Source organism: Chrysemys picta, chromosome 23 (genome assembly GCF_011386835.1).
Source record: "Chrysemys picta bellii isolate R12L10 chromosome 23, ASM1138683v2, whole genome shotgun sequence".
In the NCBI taxonomy this organism is placed as follows: domain Eukaryota; kingdom Metazoa; phylum Chordata; order Testudines; family Emydidae; genus Chrysemys; species Chrysemys picta.
The window spans coordinates 12,588,888-12,614,367 of record NC_088813.1 but is presented as its reverse complement, the minus strand read 5'-3'; the positions used below and the strand labels follow the sequence as shown (position 1 = coordinate 12,614,367).

General features: G+C 53.1%; 1 protein-coding gene across 4 annotated transcripts; it reads right to left on the bottom strand.

Annotated features, from left to right (window-relative positions):
* Window positions 1-1,185: 1,185 nt before the first annotated feature.
* TRIT1 (tRNA isopentenyltransferase 1) lies at window positions 1,186-25,475 on the bottom strand. Of its 4 annotated transcripts, none has more exons than XM_065576990.1 (11): window positions 25,190-25,475; window positions 13,252-13,392; window positions 12,276-12,374; window positions 11,525-11,721; window positions 9,772-9,914; window positions 8,621-8,732; window positions 8,064-8,176; window positions 7,329-7,406; window positions 5,018-5,127; window positions 4,413-4,530; window positions 1,186-1,806 (listed from the first exon to the last, which is right to left on the bottom strand). In XM_065576990.1, the coding sequence occupies exons 1-11, from the start codon at window positions 25,430-25,432 to the stop codon at window positions 1,658-1,660; spliced, it is 1,503 nt and encodes a 500-aa protein (XP_065433062.1). In that variant the 5' UTR covers window positions 25,433-25,475; the 3' UTR covers window positions 1,186-1,657. The 4 variants fall into 4 exon arrangements, with proteins under 4 accessions (XP_065433062.1, XP_065433063.1, XP_042700649.2 ...); XM_065576991.1 differs by having other exon boundaries at window positions 11,525-11,673; XM_042844715.2 differs by having other exon boundaries at window positions 25,277-25,474.
* Window positions 25,476-25,480: the final 5 nt, after the last annotated feature.

Genomic DNA, 25,480 nt, shown 5'->3' with positions numbered 1-25,480 from the left:
CGGTGTTCATCGCTAATGGGATCGTCCATGGAATATGCAGACTAGCAGCAGCTATTTTGGTCGCATAACACTGTTAATCTTGGGAGATAGTGGAGTTCATATTAAACCGATTAGGCCCATTAAATCCATTTTTAACAGTGTGGTCATCTGACAGCACATGCTCCGTGAGGCAGACTGGACACACACACACACACACACACACACACACACACCCCGCATAATCCCGGTCTCATTCACAGAGTTTGCCTGGACGATCCCGACGCTGGCTGGGAAGACAGGGAGAGGGGGAGGGGAAGAGTCCTTACAAAATAGCAGTGTCTGAAGGTTTCAACGCCGGCGTTCAGTCCTTGCTGATTCCAGGGCAAAAGAGTGACATGTTATTTGCAACTTCTCCCTGGATTTATCTTGACTGAGCTACCCCCAGTGGGTCAAACAAATCAACGATGCTGCTTTTCAGGGCATTACAGAAACAATTAAACATAGGGGACCCAGAGAGCACGTCCCGGCAATTCAACCTAATCCCCAGATCCATTCAATCCATTCCCAAGCGGGCAGAGCCCTGGGGCATTCATCTCATCCTGGCCACATTCAGTGATTCTGTGGCAGCTGCAGGAACACCTTGCGCTTTGAAGGCTAGAAGCCCCACGGGAGAAACCTGAGCCAAAACATAGTCTGCTCCCTTTGCAACAAGAATCCCACGAGCCCGGTCTGAAGACAGAATGGTTTTTACACAGGGAAATAAGGCAGGGTAGCTGGATCTCTCTTTGATCTATCAGAATGAAGCTCAGATGCATTCACTACCACACAGAAACCCACAGGAGTACATCTGCTCCAAGCACGGCTCTGATCTCCAAGCATCAATGGATGTCCAACCACGGTATAAACCCCTGGGAATCAGGGTTTAGCTAGGACAGACTCACCTGTTGTCAACTCTAGGGATTTTAAGTTCTAGCCCATTGTCAAGATCATTTCAAAGGTGCTGTCTAACAGGTGCTGGTGCTTTCACCTCCTGCAATATGCAGAAAGATAAGACTACCTTCTGCCCACAGCACACAAAGCACAGGCTCTGCAGAACGCATGTCTGGAGAAAAGGGCTGGACCTGGGGTCACTTGCAGCTCAGGGAAGCCTGGAACAGATTGGAGCTACCAAACCGGAGGGCTGATCATTTTCACCAACAAGAGAGCGCCAACATTTCTACTTTATTTAGATGTAAAAAAAAGCCTCCATAAAAAATAAATCAAGGTAGTGAGAATTCACTAGTATGTGGCTCTAATCTTTTGGCCAAGGCTGGTATGAACACAGTCTTTCTGTCCCTGAGAACGCCTCACTCAAATGCCAGCAAACCAGATCAAACCCCAAGGCTGGGATGCTGTGTCACTGCCTAGAATTAAAAACACAACTCAGCTCGGTTGCTCCTGAGGCGCTTGCTTGGAGGTTCAGCCGTTTTCAGGCTGGGCTGGAGAAGTTCGGGGATCCTCGCCCCATTCGTGCCGGGTGAAGGCGATATGCTCTTGCCTGCAGCAGGATGCTGAAAGCAAGACACCCAGCTTATCCCCAGATCCTTCCTGCGCTCTGCTCCATTCAATCTTGATCCCATCAGGGGTAGAACAGCGGCTGACCCTGCTCCCCAGCTGGTTGGCAGATGCAGAACTGAGCCTAGTTTCTGCCCTGTCCCAAGTCCTCTGTCCCTTCACGGTCTCCTTGAGTCTCTGTGACACTAACACGACTTTCCACAGCACTGAGCTTCAACTGCAGCTTCCGTCTTTTCTTCAGGTGGCGGAGGTGGGACTTGGATTTTGTGTGAGCTGAGGGCAAAGACAAAGCAGAACATGTGACTCAGGGGGATCTTGGGGAAGTAAATACGCAACTCGTCCAATCCTGTGATGTGCTGAGCATCCTCAACTCCCATTCGCTACTACCGGCGGGGGGTGGGGGGGTGTATGCTCATTACCTCATAGGATCCGGCTCTCAAGCCCCTTTAGCCCCCGTTCCAGTCACTCCTAGACATATTCCTTTCAGGCCAAACCAATTCATTCTCGTTCTTCGTACTAGGGGGAAAGGCCTTGGTGTGTTTAAAATCCGGTCACCCACTTGAATAATCCAAATGAATAAACATTATATTATAGCACGCACACACACTGCACTTTAAAGAGAGACGCAAAACCATTTTTGTGCCAAAAGACTCTCAAATGGGTGACCCCTACACCGCTGACGAGTCTCGCCCTCAGTGAGGAACAGCTGCCGTGAGACTCGTATCACAAAATGGTTTTCGTATCTCATTATGTCGTGAAGTTGGACAACTGTCTGCAGCACCACGAAGTGGTGCCAAAAATATGTCTTTATATACAATCTGCCATAGCTTGGTGTTTTGTGTGTCTACAGACTGGATGACGTGAACACCTACAAAGTTGTGCAAAAGCACAGGTGTGCCACAGGTAGGCCCTGATCCTGCAAACACTCACGCTTGTGCATTCCTTTAAGCACACAAGCAGTCCCATTGCTTAGGCCTGGCCTACACTCAAAGTTTTACTGGCATTACTATGTCCGTAGGAGGTATGATGAATTTACAACACAGTTATGCCAGGCAAAACACCAGTGTAAATGCAGTTATATCAGTATAAGGTGCTTCACCGAACCAGAATAACAACGGCAGTATAAGCACTTTTATACTGGTATAACAGCCTCCACACTCGGGGGGTTTTGCTGCTCTAATCATGCCAGCATAGTTCAGGCAGCAATACTTCAGTGTAGACAAGACCTTAATTAAGCATGTGCATATGAGTCTGCAGGATGGGGGCTCTAGGGTGTTTTCCAGACTTTTTTTTTTGCCTCCTTCTAAAGAAAATTACATGCAAATTTGGTACTTTATTGCAATGTTATTGGGACACCATCAGGGTGCAATGAAATCGCACTTCTCTGAAATTTTGTTACAAGTGATACCAAAGTTTAACGGAGACAGTACACATCTCTCCTGTCATTTGTAAGAGTCTTTCGTTTTAAACAACATGAAAGTGCAATTGTAAAAAACAAAAAAACCCCACAAAAACTGAGAAGACGATCAGGGCAGGAGCAGTTTCTGAAAATACATCTAACTCATTTTCAGAAACTGACTCGATTTCGAGTTGACTCTGTGCCCCCAGTGTTTTCATTTCCTGCCTCCTGTGTTTAAATTTGTAGCTGTTAAGATTGCATTTAACGGCAACATTTCAGTTCAGTTCTACATGAGTCCTCCCTACCCCCCAACACTGCTCCGGCACCATTCATGGGTTCTTGCCAAATATGGATGGATACAGGGGATGCAGCATTGATCAAGGATAAATGAATATTATTAATAACTGGGAACTTGGGCAACACGCCCAGAAAAGGAATCTATTGCCCTGTAACTGTCGCTTATGAAAGTAACACTCTGGTCAGAACGCTTCCTGTGTCCTAACAGCATGGAGAGCGCGCTCAGATCTTTCAGAGACACTCTCCTTGGTGTGTATGGATGTCTTTTAAAATGTCTTCAAACTAGTACAATACACAGATCTACTAAAAACCAGATAACTACATTTATGATCTAAGCATATTAAAGAGAATTGCTACATTAAAAACACCAACTTCCCTATGTTAGGGAACTTCCCTATGTTTATTGATCCTTGGATCAATAAAACTAAATTAATCTTTAAGATCTAGTTCTCGCTATTAATACTGCATTTGCTTTCAGCATTTCACTCAGTTTGCACAATGAAGACAGACGTGTCAGTTTCATGTTTGTTGCTAGTCAGTTTCTATCCAATTTCACTTTGAGGTTCTGAGCTTCAGGGAAATGTTAATTTGTTTAAAATATTTTGATTCCAATGGGACTAAGATTCAATTTTCAAACTCATGGAAATGTTCCTATCAACGTTAGATGTGGGGAAAGCTTTAGTTTTACAAAACTTAAATGTTGGAGCAAACCCGACTTTTTAAAAACTTTCCAGGATATATTATTGTTGGTTTGAAATAAAAAAATGGATTGTAAAAGAAATAAGATTCTCAGTGCAGGTTCGCTAACCCTCCTGAATTGCTAGCAAGGGCCAGCGGCTCAGAACGAACACTGACAAATTCAGAAGTGATGTGCTAAGAAGCGTGTTTTGAGGAGAGGAATCCTGTCGCCCACCACCAGAAGAGAACGTGAGCTTTACTGTCTCCCTCCCCCCAGCCCGGTGGTAAGAGCTGACAGATGGCTGCTATGGCATACCCCCTCCAGGCTTGCAAGTGGCTGCTTTTATCAGAGGGCTGTAAACAATCCTTGGAAGCCTGAGATCATGTGATGAAGGTCATATGGCCAAGAGCAGGTATCTATGGACTCATTTTGTTTCCTTCGCACAAACTGCAATCTCCACATTTCAGTTGTCCCATATATATTTCCCCGCCCTCTGGATCCTACCTGCCCATTCTCTGTCCCCAACGATGACTCTGTTGCAGAGTTCACACATGTGATGACTCCGTTTGTCCTCCTTTATCTCGCTCTCCATCTTTACAGGGTCTGCCGATGGCTGCCGCCCCTGAGGTTACAAACGTGTCAGGTCAGTTTCTATTCAGTGGGGTTTCTCTCGTCACTGCCGGTCATGGGATTTGGAGATACGAGGCTTTCCTCCTGACCTTTGAGGGTCAGAGCTACGGAGTCCGTCTCCTCCCAGTATGAGAGGAGGGGCGTGCTGAGTGTTTGGGGGTGTCTCGGTAACAGCGGGGGACAGTCGGAAATCTGGAGTTAGAGACATAGCAATAGCCTGAGAGGGGCAAGTCTGGAGGCTAGAGGAGTAGAGAGGCAGCCCCTGGAGTTGGGAGGGACTGAGCTCTAGGTCAGAGGCATGGAGATCGCAATCTGCCAGGGTGGAGCTCTGGGGAGAAGATCTCAGCTTGTAGCAGGGACACGCTGCAGTTCTGGCAACAGTCCCCACCCAGCGCAGGACAGAGAGATCAGACACACACCAAAATAAGTGTCTCCTATGCAACTGCTCCCACAGACCCCTGGCCACGGATGAAGCTCACCTGGATGAAGCTCTCCACAATCTGAAGGGCAGGTTTCAACACATTCTCATCCCACTGTGAGAGATCAGACACCTCCAACCCATACACTGGGGGCACATTGGGTCCAGGGCCTAGGGAGAAACACAGAGCAGAAGCAATTCTCTGCCAGCAGTATCCTAGCCAATCAGTCGCAGTGTGACTGCAGGACGCGAACATCCCTGGGAGACGCGTCTTCGCTGCAGGGGCCCCACATTACCCTCACCGGCTTGTCCTTCAATGTTCTGAGACAGAGCGGTCCTGAGCCGGGATTACCGGAGCCCTTGGTTTGCTAGGAACTGCACATCCTCAATCCCAGCAGGGCAGTTTGCAATCTAGGGGCAGGAAAGCAAACCCAACATCTAGAGATCGGCAAAAGCCAGGCAAATTCTGCTCCCTTCATAACTACAACCCGCTTCCCACCTGCACGGTCCACTGGAAAAGTCCACGCTCCCTCAGCCAGCAGAAGAGACAGAGACCCAGATGGCTCCAGCACATAGCAATTATGTGAGGTGCAGCTGTTCTTCTAGGCAGGCTCGAGCCTGGTGCTTGGGTCAGGTATTTGCCTGTGAGGGTCTCAGCCTGGTTGCTTTATTTACAGCGGTCACGGCTAACGAGGCCGCGGAGGTGGACGCGCTGCGGCCACGTCTGCAGGTAGCAATGGATGGTGCTTCATTTGAACGCCTGCATTTGATGTGGGGCTATTTTAATACCAACTCATCTGCCTCCTTGAGCCAACGTGAGGGCGTCTGGCGCTTCCAGAGGCCTGGCCGGCACCCAGAGCGCAGAGATGTCTGCAAACCAGACAGCGCGCACTCCCCAGCGACGTCGCTCCCCCGCCGTGCTGCTGGGACTCACCTGCCAGCCGGCAGAGCGAGCGCCTCGCCACTCAGACAAAGCCATCAAAGGCTGCGGCATCCGGCAGGTGCTGACTTTTATTGCTCCAACCACAAGCAAGGCTCTTAGGAGGCCGATCGAAGGCACACCTGTCCCCCACCTGCTGCTCGGCAGAAAGGTGAGACGCGGATGCCACGCACCTGGCCCCAGGAAAGCGCTGCACCCCATTCAAAGCCAGGCTTTCGGCCTGGTTGGGTTTCTTTTTCTTGCCCCTACCAGCCACCTTTCAACAAATGCTCGGCTCCCAGCTGCTGATCCTGGCCCTGCTCCAGGGTGAGGGAAGTCCCACTGGCTTCCTGCCATCATGGTGTCCACGGCAGGCCCGTAACCGCCAATCAGCTGCAGCTCCTAATCTGGAGGGCGGCTGTCAGTTGGGCTTTTCACTCCAGCCCAGCGCACATGTGGGCTCATGGGGAGAGGTAAACACGATGGGCAGATCCCCCATGGCCCCTTACAGGAGAGAGCTGGCCCGCGAGCAGCCAGGGATCCGACTGCCAGCAACAGCTAGTGCAGGAGGAGGGGACGTGTGGAGGGACGGGTGGCACGTGGGGCTTTGTTCTGCTGGGATTTTAGCCAGCAATGAGGGAGCTTCTCCTGGGAGGGGTGGAGACCTCCCTGTCCCAGCTGGACAAGCAGGGAGCGGTGCACCGAAGAGGCCCTGGGAGGGAGCTAGGGAGCATCCACTCCAGGTGGGATGGGGAATGACCACAGACAAGGCCGGGGCAGCAAGGTCTTGGGCAGGCCTGGTCCAGATGGGCTGGGAGCGAAGCAGGAACAGCACGTCCTGATGTGCCCAGGCAGCTTGAAGACAGGACACACCCAAAGCTTATTCACAGCAGAGGCTGCTGGACAGATCCCGGTAATTTGGGGAGCAGGCGGCCTCGCAGAGAACATCCATATGACTCAGCAGGAGGGAATTCATGCAGGAACAGTTCCCTCGGTGACCCTGGGAGAGCCATGTTACGTAACTGTCCTTGGACATGGCCTCCGCCCGGAGACGCTGCTGTTTATCCAGCCACCCCGTCGTGTCCGGCCCCCTCCCTCCAGAGAGCTACCTCTGCCGTAGAACCATAATGGCGGAGGAGAGCTCTTCGCAGGGAGGGGGGACTGCGGGGAGCAGGGTCAGAGCACACCCTATACGCAACTCACCCCCCTTGGGAGAACTCGGAGCCCCCCAAGGGCTGGACAGCAACTGACAAACCAGAGTTCGCTCGGCCACCATTAGCAGCCAGGCTCCCTTCTCCAGCCAGGAGGGCGGAGGACGCTGCACAGAGGGATGGAGGAGAAAGAGGAGGTCTGGGATCGGGGAGTGGGGCGTGAATGGGGAAGAGGATGAGAGGGGAGGGGACACTCCCAGGGCAGCTGGGGGCGGGGGCGAAGAAGGGATATAAACACTTACGTCTCAAGAAGCGGTTTCGGACCCACTTGTTCTGCTTCCGGGCGTATCTCTTCGTCACTAGTTTCAGGGCCTGGATCCCTTTCAAATGAAGGTAACAAAGCCGCTGTGAATTAGACTCCATGGATGTTAAAGAAGCCAGTGGGAGCTAAGCGTGGGGCAGGGCGTGGGAAGGTGCGAACCCCAAGGGAGGAGGGGGATGGCCGGGCTAATGGGGGAGTGACCTCTAGGCTAATGATCAGGGAGGTCTCTCAGCAGGGGAAGGACTCTCCAAAGGGAAGGGATGGAAACACCATCATGGGGGACAGTTCAAACTCGACTAGGCAAGGCCCCAAGGAACAGTCTCTAGGGACGATTCTACAGAGGGCTCCAAAGGGATGGATTGGAGGCCTCAACAGATCTTCTCCATCTTTGGATCCAATCAAGGGGCAAGTGAGCAAACCCCTGGCTCACCAAGCAATGGCAAAGGAGTCTCCATCAGTCTCTAAGCATGGGAGATACCCAGCAGCCCAGCTCCAGGGAGCCCTTCCCCAGGGAGACAGCCTGGTTCAGCTGGCCAAAGGGCACCAGACCCTGCTCAAGACTCTGCCAAGTGACACCAGCACCTCCTGCACTGCAGGGCTTGTCAGGCGTGGGTGGCTGGGACCTCCTGGGCCATTGCACAGTGCGGCTAGGAGTAGACACGAGACCCCCCTCAGGTGTGAGCAAGCGACAGCCTCCTGGGCAAGCAGTTCCCACCTTTCTCCAGCAGCAAGGCGCTGGTCTCCTGTGGGCACTTCCCCTCCGTGATAAGGTACTCGTGGAACTCCTTGAAGCCAATCGACTGGAAAATGCCGTGCTGATAATCCTGGCTAAAGAAGAAGGTCACAGACAGCGGGTCAACCCCGTCCGCTGGAGCAAGGAGCTGCCCCACTCTGTGCTGTGTCCCCACAATAGCAGCTCCCATGGGTTTAGAACAGCACAGCTATCACCGACCACATGGGAGTGACCCCAGCAACGACCTGGGTCCAAGGTGTGGGGTGGGGATGTCCAGGTGCCCATACGAGGAGCCTGGCATCAGAGTTTACAGCCAGGAGGTACCATCACACCAGCCCAATCCTGGATGTCACTAAACACCCTCTAACTACCCCCACACCAAGCCCTTCAGCCACAATCAGCCCAAGTACTCAGCTCTCCAGGAGACTCGCATATCGTGGGCCACAGGCAGCGAACAGGAGTATTGAGGTGCACCGACGCCCGAGGCCCTGCAACAACAGGGGACTGATTGAGTGCGAAGCAGCCAGCCGAACACTCACCAGTTCTCGGCCACCTTCTCCTGGTTGTAACGCTGGTGGAAGTCCCGCAGCTCCTCCAGGAGCCCCGCTGCCACCATGTCATCCACCCGCTTGTCCAGCCGCTCATCTAAAGCTGCCAGAGATCACAACAGCCATTCAAACACCCCGAGCTGCATTCGCAGGACGGAGAGCCCCAGCACCAAGAGTGCACGGCTTCCCAGCCACATACACCCACAGCAGCAGGCTGCACCCCGGACCTCCCGAGGACCATGCGCATGGCTCCATCGCCAGGCACCCTAAATCCTCGTGTGGGGGGGGGCATTGCCAGTCCTACGCTCCACCCCAGACATCTCCATACTCACAAACCTGCTGCCCCTCTCACTGTGTGACTCCCACATTGAATGCCCCCTCCCTGCTGGAGCCGGGGCACCATCGCCAACGCTCCTGAGGGACCGGCGACCAAGGGACTCTGATCCCTGGATGGCAGCACTGGGACATTCCATGCTTGCCAAGGAACAGGCCAATGGACAGAGGACAGGAGCAGGGGACAGGATTCCTGGGTTCTATTCCCAAGGTGACCACAATCCCGCTGTCTGAGCCTAGACAAGTCACTCCACGGCTCCCTGCCTCAGTTTCCCCATCTGTAAAACTGGAATAATTCTACTGACAGGGGGTGGTGAGAATTATGGCGCAATCACAGGCCAGATCCTGCTCTCGTTAAAGCCAATGGCAAAACGCCGATCCTTTTCGACGGCTCCAGCCTTGTGTTGGGTGACACGCTAAGAACTCTTAGGAGTCCTGCACCGTCAGAACCCCATTGTGCAGGGCCCATGGGCATGACCCAGGGAGCGAGGGGGTGAACCCCGAGGAAGTGGGACTGCTTCGGAGGGTACGAGTGGGAATCGCCAGGGCTAAAGGGAGGGCACCCTGACGATTGGGGGGGGGCTCACATTAACCCCACGCTGCACACGCTGCTCACCGGGGTCTCTCCTTGCTGAGGACCCCTGTCCCGCTCAGACCAGGCACTGGATGAGGGTGCTACACAGCTCAATGAGGAGACTACACTTGGGACGGGAGAGGCCCTGCCTGCGTTTCGGGTGCAGAAGGAAGTCGGCCCCGGGAGGGCTCTGCTCGTTCAGCCAGACGGCGGCTGGTCAGAACCCGCTCTTTACCTGCCTGGTCTGCATAAAGCCACAGGATACAGGAGTTTGGGTACTTCAAGGGCCCCCCCAATGGGCCCCCACCTTCCTCCTCTCGTTGCCGATGCAGGAACTCGCTATGGGGGATCCCAGTTTCTTCAAATACTTGCAGGCTCCTGCACAGCAGATGGACAGACAGAGACAGCTCAGAGGCTGGGTTCGGAGCAGATTTCCATCTGCCCAGTCCCCTCGGGGATACAGCGAGAGGGAACCTTGAACGCACAGGAAAATCCAACCCTTCCACTTGGGGGAAAGATATCTGCCCCTTCCTGGAGCCTGATGTACTGAGTATGTCCAGAACCAACTACCAGCTCCTTGGGGAAGAGGCCGGGGGAGCGGGGGTGTAACGCATGGAGCACCCAGCTGGCTGACCATAAAAACCACCCCCCAAAATGGCACTGAGACAGGCCCTCCGGGGGTAGGGGAGAGGTGCTGGCACCCGTCCTGCCTCTTCCCGTCAAGAGTCCCTGCAGGGAAGGGGTTGGTACCACGGCTCAGAAAGGTCACAGAGCAACAGAGGCAGCCGGCAGAATAATGCCTGCGTCTCTCCCGTGCGAACGGGGTGGGCGTTGCTCCGCTTCCCCTGCGGGCAGGGCTGGGTTGGCAGAGTCTGTTCGAGGCGACAAGTCCGATCTCGCCGCGGCCCCGTTCCCACAGCTCCGCGGTATGTTACTCAGCCAGCACGGCAGCTTTCGCTTTAAATAGCTCCAGAGAAGCGGCTGCTGCTCCCCTTGCCAGGCAGAGCCGGCAGCACGGCCAGCGCGCTATGGGCCCGTGGGCAGCGTTATATCAGTTGCCAATGGCCACCCTATTTAGGGCCACTGGAGGTCCTGGCCACCCTCGCTGATGCCTCCGAGAGCAGCAAGGATGCTCCTGCTAACAGGCCCTAGGCTTGCAAGTCAGGGCTGGGCCTTCACCGCAGAGGGCCCTGGGCTTTGGCTCCCTTCAGAGCCTGAGCTGGGTGATGTCCTAGGCACTGTGCTAGGCCGCCCCAGCCACGCGGGGGTGGGGAACGGGAACCTGCTCCCTCTGGCTTTGGGCAGCAAGTCGCCTCCATTGCCCGTTTCCAGCTGTCTCCCTGCCGACGGAGCAGCACATTTCATAAGCCCCCAAAGAAACGCAAACCACGCACTGGTGGGGCAGGCAGCAGCTGGGACTTTCACTCCCTCTCCCTGTCAGATCACCTCCATCAGCCTGTAGCAGAGATCACGGCCGCCCAAAGAAAGGCTCTGCCCCGTCTCTCGGGATAACAGTATTAGACCCTCACGAACCGCCCGGCCTCTTGCTGATCCCACCGAGTCCAAGGACCAGAGACTGCTCTTCATCCAATGCCAGAGAGATGAGAACCACCCTCCTCCAGCCCCCCAAAATCTCTCTGCATCAGCTGGAACCAAGAGGTCAGATCCAATTCCTCCCTCTCTGCGATGTCACTCCATGCAAGCCCCGCCTCTCACAGTCCTCTCCCTTCTCTGTCCAGCCTCCGCACGTGACCCGGTGCTAGTCTAGTGAGTGGCAACGGAAACCGACAAGAGGCCAGCGAAGTTTGTTCATCGGATGGTGGACAAGAGGCGACCATGCCCACTTCCCCGCGAGGGGCCCGGCCATGGCAGATCTGCAGAGAGGCCCAAACCTCAGCTGGACTCTAACTGCAATAGCAAACGGAGGCCGCAAACGGCATGTGCCGCAGGGCCCCCGAGATCAGCTCTCTCCAGCTAGCCAAGCTCACCTGGCCATTTTGCGCTTATCGTGGGGATGCAGCTTGGCAGCCATTTCCGGGTCCACTTGGCTCAGCCGGCAATGGAGCTCGTGGCCGTCCAGCTGCTCCAGTTCCACCCTCTGGTCGGCTGCTCGCCCAGGGGAAGGGCTGGTCTTCTCCTGTGGGGCACAGATCAGCCCGCCCAAGTCAAACCTCTGCGAATGTTCCTGCAAGTCAAAGCGAGACCCAGCTCAAACCTGCTGCGCGTGGGACCCTCCGCTTCCTAAGGGGGCGATGGTGGGACAGATCAGAAAGGAGCCCAGATCTCCTGAGCTCTGTGGCAGTGCAGAGCCAGACCCGAACGGCACGCCTCAGGCCCAGCTCCAAGCAGAGTTGCATCCTACGAGCCTACCGAAGTCTACCACCTCGCGCAGGGCACTGGCTCCCTGCCATTGGCTAGGGATTGCCGCAAGAGCCTGCTGCAATAGAGTACCACCCACAGCACCGGTAATCTGTCTCCAGGCACCTGCTTGGTGCTGACTCAGCTAACAAGATGCTAATGCAAGGAAAGCATGTCCTCACCTCTTGGCGATTGCCTTAGGCTGCTCCCGAGGGAGTGCATTACCTGGATGCACGGGGTATGTTGTTCTGCACGAAGGGGGTTACCCGGGCATAGTGTAGCTGTAGCATTTCAAGGGAGGAAGGCGAATCTGCTTCCAATCACAGCAAGCCCAGCAGGGACCTGTCTCGCCCAGGAATTGCTGCCCCCCAGAGCTCCTACCTTGGTATCGACAAGGACCTTCCAGAGCAGGGACTCGATGTAATAGTTGGTGCCTCCCACAACAATTGGGATCGTCTCTCGAGCAAATATATCTTCAATGTGCCCGGTTAAGGAGCGCGAGACACAGAGGGGCTCTGCGAAATCTCAGCATTCGATGGAGGCAAAGGGAGCTTGTCACAGCCCGTCTACACCATGGACACAACTGTGTCTGGCTGCTACACATGTCTCCGGAAATCCAGTCTGGTCTTGTAGCATAGACAGGATTGAACCAGGCTGAGCCGGAGCCCGGCTACTGCTAGGTCATCACATGTCTCAGGGACACAGATACATTTGTTCAAGCCTCTCTGCAGTACAAACTAAACTTGGCTTTAATCTGCCAATGGACAATGGCGCGATGACTGCGTCTCTTGATGCAGCTGGCTATAAAGTAGACCAGCACCTGCTCTCAAATCCTGGGCTCCCTGCAGGAGTCCACTGATCTATTTCAAACCTGACCAACTTGGGTTTGGGATGAGATTATCATCCCCCTCTCAACTCCGCTTCTCCCCACTAGCCACATCCACCCCAGGCACTAATGCTGCAGGTGGCACGCAGCAAGGTAGAGGGCTCTACCCAACAGCTGCCCGGGTAACCCCAAATTCGAGTGCCTTCCATCACGCCAGCAGCACTGTTTTTACAAAACGTTGGTTGCCACGCTGCTCCTCTTGCTGGCTACGGAGTCTGGCCTGACACGAGATGACCAGATGCCCACACATGGACAAAGAGGGGTTTGGACAAGCTAATGCTTCTCCGACAGCAGCAGCTCAACTTCCCACCGCCTTTAACATTCTCCCACCAGCTTTAGTTTCTAAGGAAGTCACTCCTGGAAGAGAGCGAGCGGCTGATCCAGGCAATCGCCCGGGCCTAGGCACAGGGAAGGGGCCAGGGAGAGAAGGGAGGAGCCATTGGCCAGTCGGACTGCTCTGTGAAAGGATATCAGGGCCGCTGCTTTGTTCCGGAAGTCCACCACAGTGTAGTTAGAGACCAAGGGATCCACAAAGCTGATCATGTGGTGTCTGCACAAAGCCTGCTCCTGGAGAGAGATCTTGTTTGTGATGATGTCCAGCCCCTTGTACACCTGGAACACAGAGAGCAGGAGATAAGAGTCCGAATTCCCCTTCACTCCTCACAGAGCCCCCCCACCACACAGGAAAAGGGAGGGATTTGCTCTCCCTCCCCAGCCCCATGACCACAGACCACTTCAGCTAATCCTTCATGCTCTCAAGACATTCCTCTTCTTCCCTCTCCAGCCATCCTCTGACCCAGCCCGAGATCAGGACACAGGCCATGCAAAGGAAGGCCGGCTTCAGCCCTGGCATAAGCGGACTCGCCAATCAGGGCAGCATCTGCTTGCGCCGGAGCCAAATACAGCCCCACGTGCGTTACGACACAAGCGTGTTCCAATGACCCAGCGCTCGGAGAGCAAGGGCAGAGCCACTGATCAGGGAGGGTAACCTCGCCGAGCCCAGCTCCGAAGTGCAGCCCTCAGACAACAGCCTGTCTTCATGAACCTCAGCGGGGTTTTTGCTGGTAAAAGTTCAAGTGCAGCTCTGTCCAAACGCAGGGCCCCACAGAGCACAAAGCCCTCTGCAAACACCGACTGACTCCACGGAGCCCCCGACTCATTAAAAGCTGAGCTTATCACCCATTTCGCCTGGTGACACGTCCGGCCAGGTACACAAAGGAAAAAAGTTATACATCAGCTCAGGTCAACAACCCCCAAAGAGAGGGGGCAGCCACTCTCTGGAGTTGCATTAGTTCTGCCACGGGATTAGAGGCCCTTAGAATAGAATCAAAGTCTCTAGGTTTAGAGGTAAGCTGATATTTACCAAATCTCAGCACCCAGACAATGGGAATTCTGGGCTTCAAAGGGTCCTGGGTGCAAGCCCCAAGAACCAGTGAGAGGGCAACAAGGGAGGGGAGAGTGGTAAGGGAGCTGCACAGAGGAAATGCCTGGAGAGCTGGAGGCCGAGGTTTTGCTTACACTAGGATCCCTCCAGGTGTTAAGTAGACCAGTGACCACATGGCCACCCTTAGTCTAGGCTCCAAGCATGTTAAGAGGAAACCCCAATGGGAAAGCACAGTGCAGAAAACCCTGAGGGTTCCATTTATAATAATAATACCACCTAGCTCTTCTCTAGCACGTTTCATCAGCAGATTTCAAAGGATTTTACAGAGGAGGGTCAGTATCCTCCCCACTTCACAGATGGGGAAACGGAGGCACAGCGCGCTGACGTGACTTGCCCGCGGTCAGCCAGCAAGCCAGCGGCAGAGCTGGGAACAGAACTCAGATCTCCTCTGGCCCAGGCTAGTTCCCGCACAGTTCTAAAAAGATACACAGTTCCCTTTGGAGGGGAGCCAGGAACTCACGCCTCTGACCATGTGCATGGGCCTTGGACAAGTCCCCTTCACCTCTCCCACTCAGCTTCCCCATCAGTAAAATCGGGGACAATACTCCCCTATCTCCTGGTTAGGGTGACCAGATGTCCTGATTTTATTGGGACAGTCCCGATATTTGGGGCTTTTTCTTATATAGGCTCCTATTACCCCCCACCCCCTGTCCTGATTTTTCACACTTGCTATCTGGTCAGCCTACTCCTGGTACCTAATGAGTGAGGCGCAATGGGCGTTTGGATGGAATATGCAGTGCCTATGCCCCGCAGGGCTAAGCTAGCGAGGGTGGGTGGGTGGGACCTGGAGAAGAGAGAACCCTGCCTGTGTCCAGGAAGGGCAAAGGACTAGCACTAGATGGTTATTCTGAGAAGATCAAAGACCCACTGGGTTCCCCACCTTCAACTGGGGCTCTTCCATTTCAATGTTTGCTGAAAATTCCAGGGGTCTTTGGTAGAAATAAACGTTTGACCAGAAAGTCCAACTCAGGGAGCTTTGAGTGTGTTTGCATATGACTCATTCCTGTCAGCTTTGTAATGTTTCCTATCATGGGACTGGGGGGTCAGGACTCCTGGGTCCCATTCCTAGCCGTGCCACTGACTTGCTGGGTGACCCGTGGGCAAGTTACTTTGCGTCTGCATGCCTATTTCCCTGTAAAACACAGACAATGCCTCCCGACCTTTGTAAAGCACGCCGAGCTTTTCAGGGGGCAGGCGCTGCAAAAGGTGGGCAAATTATTATATCCTGTCTAATCCAAAAGGAACATGAGATTATCTAGAGCCAGCTGCTCTGACTGCTGCATTCTCTTTGGAGGGATCTCATCGCAGAGTTTATCTCCCTGGTCTGAAAGGGCTGCAGGCTACAGTGGAAATCGGATCAAAAAACGCTGGCAAGGTAGAGAAACAGACAGACGACAATCAGGAGTAAGAAATTCTCCACTGTGGCTGCAGCTGCTCTTTTCCAGCCTGGGGAAGCGTCAGCCCTCCCCCACCCCAGCTCAGAGTCCCAGCTGACACCACTTCACATGGCAGAAACATACAGAGAGGCAGCAATTCAGCTCCTGGAGGCTTCAGAGACCAAATCAACCAATGCCCATTAGTGCAGAGACGAGCATCCCAATCATGTCAAGCCCACGTGCTGATCTGGTGATACCACACTGATCTTTAACACACACACTTGCATGCCACACACACACACACACACACGCATCTCTGCACATACCATCCCGCAGCTGTTCCTGCAGCTGAGTGGACGTACAGACCGACCTGTATCATTTCCTGCAATGGTGTAGCACAGGGCACGGTGCACTCTGGAAGATGTGTGTTTTGGGTAGTTACCGAAAGAAAATGCACAATCACCGATCAAACCCGATGCACCGCACCCCTTCAGGACCAGAAAAAGACTTGCTACCACAGTCATCAAACGGACTGTGCCGATAAAACTGGGTCGGATTATTTTCTGAGCCCCTGACTAAGAACATCCCTCAGCTAGGTAGTCTAGTATCGCTGGGCTAGTCAATCCCTTCTCTTCTCCTACTCCCTCCCCGCGGAACAGGAAACAGACTTGGGAGCACTTTTCATGTGAAGCTCTCAAACCACCTCACATCATTACATCCCCTGCGAGGTAGAGGAGTTACCTCTAGTGAAATGGAGGCACTCAGGAGGGACCTGCCCATCACACAGCGAGTGAGCAGCACAGCTGGGACTGGACCCAGATCTCCCGGCTCCCAGGCTGGTGACTGGCTGGATCGTGTTCCTTGATTTAGGCAACACAGTTTTATTTTAAAAACCAGGCCAACCCTTCTGGAGGACTCTTTGTAAATAGCCAAGCTCTGGCTCCAGGCAGCACAAACATCAAGGTCATGCCCAGGATCCACCCTCTGGGGCGTGTAAATACCCAGTGATGGCCAAAGCGAAGGAACTACCCAGTGTAAATATCAGAGCCTCAGCTCTAAGGAACTGTGAGTGCCATGAGGAGAGCGTGTTGTTACATCGCTGGGCGTGTCCCTTGCATGCTTCACGGCACCGTGCAAATACAAGTCTCTTCGGTGCTGTATGCCCACGGACCCTGGCACTGGCCTGGCACAGCACAAAGAGCCTCGGATGCTGTTGGCAGCCCGGGCTGAGAACCAGCTGCGCCACTGCTCTGAAGAGCCTGCAAACAAACCCAGATCAGAGTCGGGTTCTATAGCCCAGCGCTCCCCCAGGACACTCAGCGCTGTGTGCGCGGGCGAAGACACTGCTCATAAAGCAGCCTCTCTGTTCCGAAATCCGATTTCAACGCCTTAAGGGGGACTGGGCCTTCTTTGTGTGAGACACCCACTGAGGCCCTGCTTTGTAACCACGGGGTTCAGCCCCTGGGCCGGCTCCCAGGGAGGATATATTCAGCACGGCACAGCTCACGGGCTGGAGTTTTCTGTACATGCCAGGCCTCAGGTTAGAGCCTGCGCTGGAATAAGACCCTGTCAGCCTGGCTTGGTGGGGCGAGAGCAGTCTGTGGCACAGGAGAGCCAGACGTACAGAGCCAGATTATTCCCCACTCTACTTCTGCTAGCTGCCAACCCCTCAGCCCCCCAGTCTCCTGCAAGTGGTGCTCAATGGATCGCGTTGGTGACTTGCTAGGGAGAGGCGCAGGACCATGGCAAAGAACAATGTGAGGTTAATGGAGCAAAACAGCTCCGTCCCTGGCTTGGAGCAAACCACCCCGCACACCTTCAGCCCGCGACCCCCCTCTAGTTTGTAGATGTGCTGTTTCCCTGCAGACAGGGCCCCCGGAGCAACTGCACACAACAGGGAGAAAGGAAGGAAAGCCGCCCCGTCCCCAAACCACGCCAGCTCAGGGAAGGGCTGCCCAGAGACTCAGGCCACGTCTACCCTGGAAACCTTGGCGGTGCAGCAGTGACAGTTAGGAGGTGACTTTTTGCAACATGCAAAAGCCCTAGCGTGGTTACAGTTCTACCAGGGCGAGAGTCCTTTTGCTGGTATCGCTCATTGCCTCACTCAAGCGATGAGCGCCACTGGTACAAGCTGTGTCTCCATGCGGAGAATTTGCCGGCAGAGTTAGACCGGTAGAACCGTCCCAGCAGTCCTGGCCTCAGCCGGCAGCAGCTGCAGCAGGACCTGCGGACTCTGCCGATGTCATCTGTGCCCGATCGCTTTCTCCCCTCGTTTTGACTCTGGCCATTCTCCCCCTGAGCTGATTGGCCGTTTGCGCCAACACCCTCCACATCTTCTTTGGCTCAAGCTCACTCCGCACACACCTTCTTTTCCTTTCCCCTATTCTCCTTAGCCCCCTTAGTCGCTAATTAGCTAATTCTCCTCCCAGTACAACCACACCCAAACAATTCAAAACAAAACCACCAAACCATGGCACTAACTTGACAGGTACCATCTGTCACCCTTGCCCCTGTGCTACAGCCCTTCTCCCTTAACCCTGTGTTGGTCTGTTTCGATCACTAGCTCTTCAGGGCAGCAATCATGTGTTTGTACAGCACCAGGCACGGTGAGGGGCCTGATCTCAGCTGGGCTTCCGAGGCGGTCTCCTAATAATAATGCCCTGGAATGACATGGGACGCTCAGATCGAGGGCAGGGAGGAAGAAGGAATTTATGTTGGCCCCTACAAAACAGTCAGCAGATTGGAAGGGACCATTGTCGATATCTGCCAAACTCTTTGGGTTTCATTCCTCCACTGGACCCCCGTGACGGGGAGAGGGAGGATTGTGGTCCTTCTGGTGTCATATCACATTTCAAGAAGCTGCAGAGAGAAACAAGATTCATTTGCTCGTTTAACTTGCCCCTTGGGTGCCATGCTTTGAAAGCACCTCTCCTCGCCACCCACTGGCACCCCCTTAACAGCATCAAGAAGACTAGCGGCTGCCTGCAGGCAGTCTCCGTAGGGGCAGGAGGGTGACCCAACGTGCCGGCCCTGTGGAAATGCAGCCAGCTCGGAGCCCAAACACAAACAGGGCTCAGCGCAGACAGAAGGAGATGCCCAGGAGCCAGCTCCCTGCCAGCAAACCCCATGGCTGGCTGCAGCCTATTGATTACCTTCCGCTGTCTAATACAGTCAGACCCAGAGGAGGTAATTGCTTGGTGCAATTCAGGTCTGCTGTGGCTTGATACAAAGCCGGCGGAAGTCAATGGGAAGACGCTCTGCCCAGGCAAGGCCCATCAGCCTTTCAGCTCCCCTGGTTCCCCGAAATCATAGCGATACACACAAATCTCTTGCTAAGGGCAGGACTTGACTAGCTGCAGGGGAGGTGGCTGATGGGGGTGGGAGCAGGGATAAAAGGGCCCCCGCACCCTACATGACCAGAGCTGGGATTTACAGGGCATGCTCAATCCTTCAAGGTTCTCCTGAGAATAAACACGGAGGGAGAGGCTCCCGAGCTATCTGGAAACAAGAGGAGGAGGAATGTGGTGTCAGTGTGTGGGCTGGGAGCGGAACAAAGGGAGCCTTTTACACACACAGAGCAAAGAGAAAAGAAAGATTCCACCAGCTGGCTGGCTTCAGGGCCTCGCCGCTGAGATATCCTTGCGCTGTACGCTCATGTCTATTTTCAGCCAGCATTTCAGATAAGCCTTTGTTACTGTCTAAGGCCCCAAACCAGATTAGCAGCAGCCTGGAGCACCGGTCCCCTGAGTGCAACACTGGGAATAACAACACTTAGCACTGCTAGAGCACTCAGATGCGGGCTGCATAAATACCTAGATGGATTTATCCAGAGATCTTAAAGTATTTCACAGAGGTGGGAGAGTATCGAGGTGGGGAAACTGAGGCACGGAGCGCGGCCGTGAAAGTCATCCTGCCAATCACTATTAAAAACACACAGTAAATGACAATCCCTGCCCCAAAGGGCTTCCAGTCTAGAAGATAAGACGTCACAACGGGCACGTCAGGGTGGGGGAGATGGGGTAACAATAACCACATGTGGGCCATTTCTAGCCTGTCAGGAGTGGTAGGCACAACTCAGCAGCAGCCTACCCTCTACAAGATTGTTGGCATTCTGAGAGGAAGGATGGTCCAGTGCAGGGGTCGGCAACGTTTGGCACGCGGCTCGCCAGGGTAAGCACCCTGGCGGGCAGGGCCAGTTTATTTACCTGCTGACGCGGCAGGTTTGGCCGATCGCGGCCCCCACTGGCCACGGTTCGCCGTCCCGGGCCACTGGGGGCGGTGGAAAGCCGCGGCCAGCACATCCCTCACCCGCGCCGCTTCTTGCCGCCCCCATTGGCCCGGGATGGCGAACCGCGGCCAGTGGGGGCCGCGATCGGCCAAACCTGCTGCGTCAGCAGTTAAATAAACTGGCCCGGCCTGCCAGGGTGCTTACCCTGGCGAGCCGCGTGCCAAACATTGCCAACCCTTGGTCCAGTGGTTAGCGCCACTGCCTGGAATTCATAAGATCTCCACCATAGATTTCATAGGCGACCATGGGCAAGTCACCTAGGCCCAGATTGGTATTTAGGGGTGTAACTTCCACTGATTTCAGTGGAATCTGGACCCCAGCCTCTTTGTTCCCCATCTGTACAATGGGGAGAAGAGCCCTTCCCTACTACCTCAGCAGGGTGTGTGAGGAGAAACATGGTACAGATTGGGAGGTGCTTGCTCAGACAGTAATGGGGCCATCTGAGTACCTAAGATAGATACAGCTCTGAAGAGGGGCATGAAGTTTTTGGCTGGGAATTTTCCCCACGTCTGGTCTGGGGAGAAAGGTTACTCAGCAGCCTGATGTGAAAGGAAGGAAAGGCCCACTTGTTTCTTCAGCTGTCTCCCATTAGCTGGCACTGCAAACAGGGTAGGTTTCTGTCTGTTTTCTCAGGGGCAGCCCTGAAGAGCTGCTGTTACTCCTAAAGGAGGTTCGTTAGGATTATAAAACCAAGAGAAATGACAACACAAAATGAAAAGAGTAAAAGCCCCTTTAGATGATCTGACATCCTAAGCCATGCAAAGAGGGGGCTGTGAATCCATAACTCAGCCACCAGGATCCACAGGCACCAAGAACACTTTGGAAATACAAGGGTCCCTGCGAACTAGGCCTTGGCCATACTATCACCAGAGCAGGCGGTCTCGGGGCTCCGCCATCCCCTTCCTCGGGCCCAGCTTTGACTCAAACAGCTGCCTAACCACTGTCCGCATTCGTCAGATGTTTGCCGGGTGCCTTCCGTGACTGGATAGAGCCGTCTCAGAACGTAGCGGGCGGCTGTCAATTAGGAATGAGGGTTGTTTAAAAAGGACTGATAAACCCAAATCCAGCCCTATGCAGCAATTCACCAGGATCCTCAGGCCCGAATGCTACAGCCAGCTCTGGGATACGCAGAGGGGAGGCATATGCCACAGGAAAAATACCAGAAGGAAGGGAGACGCATTCTTCCAACTTCTAAGAGAGCCACCATGCTGTGTGGAACACAAGTGGGGGAATGTGTCAACCAGCTCCAATCTACACTATGTCTTCAGGCTGCCCAGTACCTCTGACAGGCCCCCTTTGCCCCGTTGTCTGGCAGCCTCAAGAGGCCACGTGGAGAGCAGGCCTCTACTCATGGCAGCCAGTCCCAGCCAATTCTGCAGAGAAACAGAGAAGTCAGGACAGAGCGAGAATCGCTTGTTTTTCCATTGACTTCCATGAGATGAGGATTTGATCCTTATTGCAGCAGAAACATCTCATCCTGGCCATAAAAAACCTGCCATGTTCCTAAAATAGGGGCTGCCGATGTTTTTCCCCTCCCATAACACTCTTTTTTTTCTCCTGACTCAGACTCATTTCTGCTACGCCAGCCAAAACAAGTCACGGCACCCAGTAACTTGTTAAAGTTTACTGTGCCCTAAATCGGCATTCACATCCAGTGCACATTAATTTGATCATTGTACATTACCCTTGCAAAGTTTTCCTCATTGCTAGCTGGGCTAGAATCCGTCCAGTGAAAGCTTCGGGCTTGTTTAGACTAGGAACATTTGTACCAGTGCTACATCACTATACACTACGTCTACACATACGTGAGCTAGCACTCGTCAAGCTAGTGTGAGCACAAAGAGCAGTGCAGCCATGATTGCATACGTCACGGCAAAGCTACCTGGACCACCGGTGCTACCGCAGCTTTGCTGCTATTTATACTCCCACTCGCGCAACTAGGTGTATGCGAGCAGAGGAATCAAACCCCTGGCTCATAGTGTAGACATAACCTTTGTGACACTTGTGGAAAACCCTAATGAAGACACTATACTAGGGAGATTTACCCCCACTAATTTAACTTGCACTGAAATGCCCTACCTACGCAGGGCCTTAGATTCCAGAGAAAAATAGGTTACCTCCTCCCTCTATGCAAACCCCTTTGTGATCTACCAGGGAGTCAGAACCCCTAATGTGATAACTGTTCTACAGGACTAGCAGACCTTTCACTAGGAATATGCTTGGCTTCCTGAAAACTGTTCTAAGTGCTGGTCAGCATAAAGGACTCCTCACCTTGTGACTCCAGCAGATATTCCCATACGCACGTGGCTTTCTAACATGGCTAGGTCAAGCGCTTGAATTGATGGTAGCTCAAAGACACCATGACAATGCTCCACAAAGCTTCACAGGGTACGTCTATACTTATCCGCTGGTTCGGCGGCAAGCAATCGATCTTCTGGGATCGATTTATCGTGTCTTGTCTAGACACGATAAATCGATCCCGGAAGTGCTCGCCATCGACGCCGGTAATCCTGCTCCGCGAGAGGAGTAGGCGGAGTTGACGGGGGAGCCTGCCTGCCGTGTGTGGACCCGCGGTAAGTACCTTTAAGTTCAAACTAAGATACTTCGACTTCAGCTACGTTATTCACGTAGCTGAAGTTGCGTATCTTAGTTCGAACTGGGGTTTTAGTGTGGACCAGCCCACAGTGTTACTTCAGGCCTAAAACTCCCCGGCCCCACCTCCCTACGTTTTAAAATCTCCCACATGAGCAAAAGCGTTTTCATTACCTGTTTTAAATTCAGTAGAAAGAGTTTCTAGACTATCCCCCTCCCGTGTTCAGAACCCAAACAGCAGCCGGGAGCAAATACACAAGAACCAGAAAGTAAAAGCAACAAGTCCATGTCTAAACTGAGTGAGGTGCAAAAAGACAACAGCGCATAGGGGCAGGAAACACATTCACAGTTTTAAAAAAATTATTTCAGGTTGAAAAGGTAAAAACCAACACCTTAAATTTGGCACCAAATTAAAATATTGTAAAAAAGAAGCTTATCGGAATATTGCCATGATTTAATACAAAACGATGAAAAATGTTAAAGTAACAATCCCGCTGCAGTGTATCACAACACTAAGAACCTCAGTGAAAGGGACTATACACAAAAGCAAAACTTACTTCATTGATTTTCCTTGTACAAGCTAACAGAAATCCAACAAGTAAATAAAACACAGTGACGGGTACAATGGAAGCATTAACATCTTTCGCTTGTAATAAACTAAGATGTTATTAGTAAGATAGCTAAAGAAATTGATTTGTTTACATGGGCTTTTTAAGATGACACTGTCCCTTTCCTGACCTCTGGTGTCATTAGCGACTAATAAGGAATTGTTTTTAATATTATTTATCTCTGGGCTAAAAAAGACTAGTCTTCTGTTGGTAAATGTCAGTAAACATCGATTTCACACACACACGAAAAAATATTTCCATTGATAACAGAAACTTACAGATAGGCAAAATAAGAAAAATGCTGCTTGAACACTTTGATTAGAGTTTGATTTAAGGATATTTACTTTGTAGAATTTGACATGTGATGATGGCAATTTGTGTTTTAACAGTTATAAACTTTAACTTTTTGAATCTCAACATCTATGGATATTAAATCATTATTGTCTGACCCTCCCCCCAAAAATTTCTCACGACTGTGAAAATTTAAATTGATAAAAATTGAAAAACTGCTTAAAATAAGCATATTATCTGTCAAAATTATAAAGATATAACATTTGAATTCTGCCAAGCCTATTTATCCAGCCAGTCCCTTTAATATGCAGTGATAGAAGCACACAGACTGAGCTTCCAAATTGGATCATTATCTTCATTTGGACCCTCCTCCTACAATGACCTCTCCAATGGCAGACCCCTCCCCCCTCACAGAGTAACAGGGCCCCATGCAAATGCAGGAGACCACCTACACAGAGCTCAGTGCAGGAACAGGGCCTTGAGCTACTGTCCTGTTTCATTTAACATTGTAAGACCCTGACCTTGCACTGGGATTCATTTATGGAGGTCTCACATGCTCCGCAGAGTCTTATTGACTTCAATGAGACACAACATAGGCCCAAGAGTCCATGCTAGAGGATTCTGATTGGAAGCTGTGCTTATAAGAGCAAGTATGTGAGCTTCAACTTCCATTTTGCATTCCCTGAGCTCATTACTTCTCATACTGATTTTTTGGGGGTTTCAGTTGTCCAGGCCCAGTTCTCATTCCAAAGGTGAAATTATTTTTGGCCGCAGGGGGAATTTGAACAAAATCAGTCCCACCATTTTTGAGTTATGCATGTGTTAAAAAAACAAAGAAACAGATCGCATTGTTCCCGCCCCCAAGATCTTGATGAGAAATCTTCTGCATGGATCACTCAAAAAACTGCAGAGGGTAGAAAAGTCAAACTTGGCTTATTTGTAGAGATCTCACCAAGATCCGGTGAGCAAAGAACAAAGACCTCCCAAACAGTTTTAAAGTTATGTGTTGACTCCTATACGCCATCCTAAGCGCTTCCAGGCCCTGTTTTGGGCTAGGCCAGGGGTAATTCTCAACAGCATGTCCGGGCAGCAACTGGAGGCTGAGCTTGTAAAAATGAACACAGAGCCTCTATCCAGAATGCAAATTAATTTTTTTAAACGACACTTGCTGTATGTTTCACAGACAGGGAAATGTCATTTGATTGAACTGAGAGATATACATGTTGCTTTACCTATCACATCTTAAGTAAGCAGCGTCGGTTCTTAGAAAAAAAAAATCTGCAATTACGCCGAGTCCAGTCAGCCTGTGGGATTATTTCCCTCTGGTGTATGTGTAACCGGGGAGAATGGGGTGATGCACACACCTCGGTGAGTTAGGGGAAGCCATACCAGGGTCTCCAGGCTGCAAACCAGAGTGAACAGGGGCATGGACTTAAACAATAACATGCCCACGCAGGGCTTTGCAATTTGAGGGGGCCCAGCTGCAAGGAGAACCAAGAGCTGAGGAGTCAGACCAATCCCCGCCCTGGAGTGAATCTTTGGGGGGCTTGCCCTTGAGTTCACCCCACAAAGCCCAGAACCAGAGCCGGGGGGGGGGGGTTAGCTGGGGTCTCCTGGCTCCCCTCTGTGATGCAGCGATACTGAGCTCCTTCCCCCCCACACCCAGCCCTCATCGCTTCAGGAGGCCCCGGCTCTCCCGGCCCCTCGTCCTCCGGGAGGCCCCGGCTCCGCAGGCTTTGATCCCTCCCCGGGCCCCCTTCACCCTGCCCCCCGCCAGCCCCCGATCCCTTCCCCCGGCCCTGGCCTTTACCCCCTCCGGGGGGCTCCCGATCTCCCTCCGCTCGGCCCCCAGGGGACCTCGGCCCCGGCCGGACTGAGGCCCGGCTCCCCCCGCTACCTGCATGGAGTCGGCGCCGACGATCTCGCCGCCCAGCCGCAGGCCCAGCTGCAGCGCCAGCTCGGACTTGCCGGTGCCCGTGGCTCCCAGGATCACCACCAGCGGCAGCGCCCGGCGGCCGGGCCCGGAGAGGGAGCGCGCGGCGGCCGCGGCCATGGCGGGGGGGCGGCCGGCGGCTGCTATGGGAACGGGGGGGCGGGAGAA